An 8,023-nucleotide genomic window follows, 5' to 3' on the forward strand; every position below is an offset into this window, starting at 1 on the left:
TATCTGCGTTATAAAACGATAAAAGCATTAAAAAAAAAAAAAATAATAATAATATTAAATATGAAGATAGCATTTTTATAAAACTAAACTAATTTTTTTTTTTAATATTATTATTACATTGTCCTCAGTGTTACTTTTTTAAAATTCTTTTACAAATAAATAAATAATAAAAATTAAAAAAAAAAAATAACTTTTAATCGTATAATATAGTAGTGTAGATATTAAGTATCTAATTACATAAATTATGAATAATCGTTTTTATTGTATGAGTTTCGTTATATTATTTTTATCGTAAGATTTAACATACAGTATTGTTAGCTAAAGGATATTTATAGATGAATATGGATCGTCGAAAAACTAGTGGAAATATAATTTAAAAAAATAAATATTTTAGAAATTAGGCGATGTTTCAATTACGATTCTCTATTGTCTTCGACACGTCCAGGTAAAGAGCACGTCACGTTTTCCACCCAAATCCTAATAGAATATGGTTGATCAATTTTTATTTATTTTAAATTTCTATTATCTACAAAGGCACGTAGATAGTTTGCTTATATAAATAGAGATAGTATTTCAAATATTGACACTTCTTCAGAATATTGAGAGTACATAATATTTTACTTAGTATATTTTATAAGTAACAGTATACACTATACACGTAATAGTAATTAAAGAAAAGTTTTTTTTTTTAATTTAAATTTTAAAATGATGAACATTTTATCAACGTTATTCATCATAGTGTTTTCTACTACACAGGTAATTATTAAACGATATATTTTTTTGAAATTAATAAAATATAAGCATTGAATGACAACTTTAAGTATAGAATTTATTGGTATTCTCAGACAAATACGAATTAGTTTCAAAATAAATTAGTTAATAAAATTAAATATCTTTAATAACTATTTGGAAAAATAATTACGAGTATTATTAAATTTTAACTATAGAAATCCCTTTTATTAATGCTGGTAAATAATTTGTCTTTATTTATAATCCAAATAGGTAGAATATAACATTTAGTTAAATGATACAATACTACAAAACGTATTATGAATAATAATTCTGATACTAGAGTTCTTAAAAATGTTTTCAATTTTCTTTGTTTCAAATTAAGTATGGTTTGTAATATACTTATTTATAGACATAGAATATAATGATGACAATGATTCATTTTTAATTTAACAAGGATCATTTAAAAACATGAATATTCAGATTTTTATTTTTGAATTAAAAATTTAATAATGTTTTATAATGTTTATGTATACAATTTTAAATTGGATAATAAATCGTGAGGAGATTTTATTAAATCCTTAACTAGGTAAATAATTTTATATCTTATAATAATATTATTTATATTAATGTGCAAATAATCTATTCAAGGTCGATTTTACAAAATCAATTTAATAGTCATTTTGAACGAGTATTGACGATTTTTTGTATAGAGTATAAACTGCGGGTATCTATCATAACATTATAGGTAATGTATAACTGGTATTGGGATGTAAACGAATCCTATATCGTTGTCAGTTCTAAATGAAAAAGTTAAGTGTATAGGCACAGATAGGCAAGTTACTCTATTAGTTATAACTTTTTATAAGTTAGAAGTTATGAGTATACCAACATTGTGTATTCAATTACAAGATACTTAGGAATTGGTTATTGGTTGCATTTAAAATTATAAAGTATTTAATATTTATTTTTATTTCTTTAAGAAAATAATGACACTACTAAATATATCTTTGTGTGTTCCTGAGAAAATGTATTATATAAGTTATAAATAATATTTAAAAATATTGACATTCCATTTTATTAAAATATTGGTTATCATATTATAAAATAATTTATATGTATGGTTAGAGCATATTAATCATAACAAATACGACTGAAGGTATAAACCTACTTATCTAGTTAAGTGTATAAAATAGCATAAATGATCAAAGGATTGTTTTTAAACTTTAAATCAATAGGTGATAATTTATCAATATCTTTGAAAAAAAAAATATTATCATGTTTATTTTATAACGTGATTTAATATTTAAGAGTTGGAAAAGAAGCTATCTATTATGCTGTATAGTTAGAGTCCAGTGTATATTATCGTTAAGTTGATAACTGTAATGGATGTGTTAAATTTGAATTTAATGATAAATTTTGTATGCGAAAAACGATTTTGGACGAAGACCCTCTGTTAGCTTATATTACTAAGTTTATTTCATGATATATTTCTCGAAATTCTTATTAAAATATAGTAATTTATTTTACTTTCAGTATTACAGTTTAAATATATAATATCTTACAAATAATCTAATAATATTTTGAAAATGGGATTGCGTATAAAAGAATATAATAATATATGTAAAAATATCATTTTTTCACTAATTTATTTGAAATAATTTACTAAAATTAATATTTTTTATTTAGATGTTTCTAATTTTATCAAAATTTGAATTTAAAATTATTAAAAGTCTAAAATAAAAATTGTTTGTGATAGTAACACTTTTAGTTTTTTTAAATAAGAAATATTTATGATTAATTTTATTCTAAATTTTTGAGCTTTAGTTATGAAAATTAAATATTTTATATATTTTTAACAATAAAATAGTAGTTATAGAGTTATTTATTATTTTAATTTCTATCTATAAATATTTTATAAATCTTTTTTTTCACAGACTATGTTGTATTTTCTTAAAATAAAAACGTTATTGTTTCAGGTAAAAAACGAAAATATCATATTAGATTCTAATGATTGTCAAACAAAATGCCCTATTAAGCGTCAAACCATTCGACCATACCCACCTGGTACATTATTGTTTGTTGGTGACGAATGCGTGTGTGGTGGAGCACAAGAAACCATTTACGAATATGTACCAGCTGTCCAGCGCATAGGCAATGGAGCGATACCAGTTGATTTTAAATCAAAAAAACTTGAACCTCAATCCAATAATCGAATAATGGGAAATTACGGTTCTCTCGTGTTCTCAGCTAATATTCAAGTATTGGATTTACTTCGCATAACAAATGATGACATATGTATAGAGTGCATAAAACCCGATCATGAGCGTGACCAAAAAGCATCCAATCCGTCAAATGATAGACTAATCTCTACTACTAATAAACCTACAGAAGAAATTAATATATCGACGACAATACCAGTATTCAAAAACGTATCTGATATAAAAAACAAAACAAATATAACATATCCAGATATCGAAAAATATACGGACGAAAACATGTCGATGTTCACAGAACCAATACTTGAAAATTCGATGGTTACTAAAGTAAAAGAATCTAGTCCTGAGAGTAATGTAACTAATAATAGTTCAGAGATACAAACGTCGATAGACATTAAAATACAAACAACTACTATTAGTAATCAAAAGAAGGAAGATTTGAAACAATCTAATATATACAATGATTCTAACAGTAAAGAAAGACTACATTTAAGTGATAAATTTAAAGTTATGATAATTGATTCGTATTCCAACAAGAAATCTGATTTAGAAATATTTGTAATAAATACTGATACATTTAATTTCAATAATTAACAATAAGGGTTTTGTTTGAACATCTTATGATTTGATAATTATTATTTACTATTATTAAAAGTTGAAGAATGGAGGATAAAGTATTTTAAATATTTTAAAATCCATCAAGTTATTCCAATATGTTATGTATGTTTATCCATTTGACAATGCTAATATTTTATTATAAATATTTACTATTACCTATAGGAAATAATGACGTATGTGTTCTGAGAGTAAAAAAAAAAAATTGTAGGCGCTTGTAACACATTATACATATTACACTTAAAACGAGTATTATATCAACAACTGTATAGAACATATACGATACTAGAATTGTAAGTTTAAATTTATAGTTATGTTTTAAATAAATCTTTATAACAATTGAAAGAAAAAAATATGTGTTAATTTCTATTTGTAAAAAACTATTGATATTACCCATAATTTGTAACCAGTAAATTGAGTGTTCATGCATATAACTGAAATAGACAATATTAATATGAATGCCTCCAACGAATTTAAACTATATAATCAATTTTTTTAAATTATATTTTTGACTAAATTTCTATTAAATTATTAACAACAAAATAAAGGGATGATTTTCAAACGTAAATACACGAAATCAAATAGGTTCTCTGGTCGTTAGGTTAATGTTAAATATGTATTTAGGTATTTATATATATATTGAACCTTTAATAAGCACAACAATTATGATATTATTTTAAATTACCAATGGATAAGATCTGATTGTTTAATCGTATAATATATTATTTCGGAAATTTTTAATTGGACACTATGAGTTAGTATTTCGATTATAATATTTTATATTTTACATTTATTTTATAATAACTAACAGTACCTATATAAATATATAATGTATAATTATACTATATATAAATGGTGTATAATGAAATTGGCTAATCGGTTTAGGTACTTATAAAAATAATCAATTTAATAACTACAAATAATTATAAACTATTTATTTACAGTGATACGTTATGGAGTTATTCGGCATGCGTGCTGCTTGATAGAGACACTTGCAATAATCATTACCTAACATTCTTTTGTATTCTTTAGAAATATCGACTAAGTAGGGACGTTTTCAGATTGGATGCGCCGCGAATAACAATATGATACAGCATACTTGCACATAGCAGCTGCATATAAATAAACTACGACGCATAAAGTGATTCACCAAGTATGCTCATTGAGCATTGCTCAAACATAATTTTTCCTTAAATAATAAATTTATTCAAATTTTTAATTAAATATAATTTAGATTAAAGGCCATATTTAAAAAAAAAACATAATTATTTCAAGCAATTTGAGAAGCACCCTGTTTGCATTAATTGCATTTAGATCCAAGCGGAGCGATAAATGTATTGATTTTACAATGATGTGAATGATATGTGTATTTTTGTGTGTGTAATCAAAAAAATGGTTTGATTTTAAACTTTAAGGTTGATTTTTTTAAGACAATTAAATCCAGTTTCTACTTTAGAGAAGTCAAAATTCAGTATTATAAGTATTTTCCAAAATTATTTGAAGAAAAAACAAAAAAATTGAGGAAAAATGGTAATTTTTAAGCAAACTTAATTTTTTATAAAATTGATTTTTTTTTTGTATAACTTGAAAGCAAATAACCGTAAAAATTCAACATTTTCTCTAAATAATTTTTTGATAATTTCCTAATATTAAAAAAAAAAAATTATAAGGTTTTAAGTATAGGTATCTCAACAAGAATTAAAAATCTAAAATATATGTTATACAAAGACAATGATTTTCTATAGACACTGGAAAGTTAAAATTTGAATAATTTTTTTGTTATAAATCAAAAACTTAAAACTTTTACCTAAAATTATATAATTATGAATTTTATTATACGCAATGACATATTTGATTTTTTTTTAAGATATTATCTATTTATATTATAAATCTATTTTTAATGTTTTATAGTATTTACAAAAAAATGTTATTACATTTGAGTAATATAACACATAATGTACGTTAATATAATATTATTTAATAATTAAGCACTAATAATACTCGTATAATAAACATAATAATAAAGTCTTACAGTGCTTTATATGTAATTATTTGAAAGTTATCCTCAGATTTCCCAAACTTATAGACCAATATTACATATTTAGTATGTAAATTATAAATACAATAAATTCCAATTTTAAAATAACGATCGATGATGTTTATGAAACTGTCTATCCATAAAAGAAACATTTAGTGAATAATATATTTATAGGTAAGTGATTTTGTGAATCCTACTTTGACGTAGTGGTTTATCCTCGGATAACGGGTTACTTGTATCATTGAGCCAGAGGTGTTCAAGACTTGTTTCGTCATTGTATAACAATAAGTTATAGATACATTACTCGTAAATAATGTGTCGGTGCAAAATCGTTTGGTCAGCGATTGAGATTCACATCTAGAATTTTGTGTGTAACATATTATTAATTATTATTGTGCTGTTGCAGTGCAATGAAACGAGTTCTGAATGAGCTTTCATTAATCATTATCACTTTCGGTCAAACGATAGGCGTTTCGTGTTTCCGGTTTAAGTCTTCTGATCTTGTAAAGCAGCCAGCAGGTAAGTCACTAATATTTTCATAGATTTCCTACTATATGCGAATATCGGAAATTTCATACTTCTCCACGACAACGTTTGTACGGAATTTATTTTATGAATTTGAAAATATCGAGCAAGAGTTATTAGTGATATGAATGATATGATTCCTCAACATATAAATACTTTTAATAGAATGATATTATGATGTATAAATTTGTATATTAATGGGTTGTTGAGAGATTTCGTTAAATCAATGAAAAATGAATATTATATTTATCGAAATTACAATTTTATATTTTTATTGCCTATATGGACTATGGTGGAGTTCATACATGTAGTTATTTTTTGTCCAATTCAGATTTGTCATAATCTACTAGTTTATTTTTGGTTCAGAGTTTTCGGGAAAACGGTTATAAATAGTTAAAATTAAAATTCTTAATTTTTTATGATCATAACTGTAATAAATACCTCAAGCTTAAAAAAATATTTATGAAAAATAATCTAAAATCATTAAAATTAACATTAGTTTCAATCATTGTTTTATTTCTGTCGTTATTGAATTTTATTCTAATTGTTGAATTGTTGTTGTACAACGATAATAAATAACTAATAAGTTATAATTTTTACAATAATTATTGATAAAATAAGTCAATTTTTTATGAAAAAAATATATTTAAATGTTTTTATTACAACTGTAAGGCATAACAGTTAAAGGGCCTTGATTGGCTAATTTAAAAAAAAAAAAATAGGCTGGTATTTGTGTTTTATAAAATGTTTAAAAATGTTCAAAAAAAGATTTCATATAAAAGAATAAAAATGTATATTTTAAAAACACCGGTAAAGTAAAACATGAAATTCGGCTATTATAAAAATTTGCTACGTACACTATATTCCTTATTGTAAAGTCAAAACGGTTCGGTAAAAATATAATTTAAAAATAAGTATATTCCCAAGGCTAGGTTAAATAAAAATAGGTCAACGCAATTATTGTTAAAAAAGTATAAAAACCTAAACCGATAAAATTAAGCTCAGATCAATTAGATCTTAATTAACCGTCACTGGTTCATTTTATTGTCAGAAAAAAAAATGGCCGCAAAAGGATGATAGCTTAAAAAAAATCTTAACAAAAATATATCGTTATTTAGATAAAAAATAAATGATTTGTCTCGAAACCATAACATAGTTGTTTGTTTTTATACAAATCTCAAAAAAGTTAAAACAAATTTTAGATACCTATCAATATCATTTGAATAATATTGAGTACGTTATGTTCATTAAAAAGAGATGATAAAAGTCTATAATGTTTAAAAAAAAAAAAAAAAAAAAAAAAATAATGTGACGATAGTCCCTGTAATCATAATTTACGAAATAATATTATTAGGTATTGGGTTATTTTTATAACTCAGATAATGCGATAAACATGTTTTGTAATATAAAAAAAGGCACGAAATAAATTTACATCGTTGCGCAATAACTTGTGGAGAAAAATATTTTTATCTTATACACGTACTATCTTTATTTTAGAAGATTTAAACATTTCTGCTATGCTATACCTTTGTCCTCCTCCCAATTACGTCGTCACATACGATAATATGATATTATGACGGCTACAAACACATTCCTGCCGAAATTTATGTATAAGCGGGACTCTCTTTGTACATGCCGCAGTGGTGGCGTTAAATAACAAAAGATTAATGTGTAATTTCACCACTATTTGATTTTTGGGCTCTATACCTATATATATTGGGTAACTTGTCATGTTAAAATATATTTATTTTAACGTCGTCGATAACCACGGGCGCGATATACAGACTTGGCTGTGGATTGTTTGTGCACACAGACGTTACTCTTAATCAATATATATCAATGACTGTCTAAAGTATAGAACACCACATAGCTCCGCCGGGGTGCTTTTGCACCTGTA

General features: G+C 23.9%; 1 protein-coding gene across 1 annotated transcript; it reads left to right on the forward strand.

Annotated features, from left to right (window-relative positions):
• The first annotated feature begins 679 nt into the window (after positions 1 to 679).
• Positions 680 to 3,544, forward strand: LOC112604356. Its single transcript, XM_025353342.1, has 2 exons — positions 680 to 756; positions 2,709 to 3,544. The coding sequence occupies exons 1-2, from the start codon at positions 706 to 708 to the stop codon at positions 3,540 to 3,542; spliced, it is 885 nt and encodes a 294-aa protein (XP_025209127.1). The 5' UTR covers positions 680 to 705; the 3' UTR covers positions 3,543 to 3,544.
• Positions 3,545 to 8,023: the final 4,479 nt, after the last annotated feature.

Source organism: Melanaphis sacchari, unplaced genomic scaffold, assembly GCF_002803265.2.
Source record: "Melanaphis sacchari strain LSU unplaced genomic scaffold, SCAv2.0 Contig11_pilon_pilon, whole genome shotgun sequence".
NCBI classification, from domain to species: Eukaryota; Metazoa; Arthropoda; class Insecta; order Hemiptera; family Aphididae; genus Melanaphis; species Melanaphis sacchari.

Bases quoted from the DNA above. Each gene is read 5' to 3' on its own strand.
- LOC112604356 (XM_025353342.1), top strand. From the start codon at position 706: ATGATGAACATTTTATCAACGTTATTCATCATAGTGTTTTCTACTACA. The intron at 757-2,708 runs GTAATTATTAAA...TTATTGTTTCAG, and splicing joins TAGTGTTTTCTACTACACAG to GTAAAAAACGAAAATATCAT.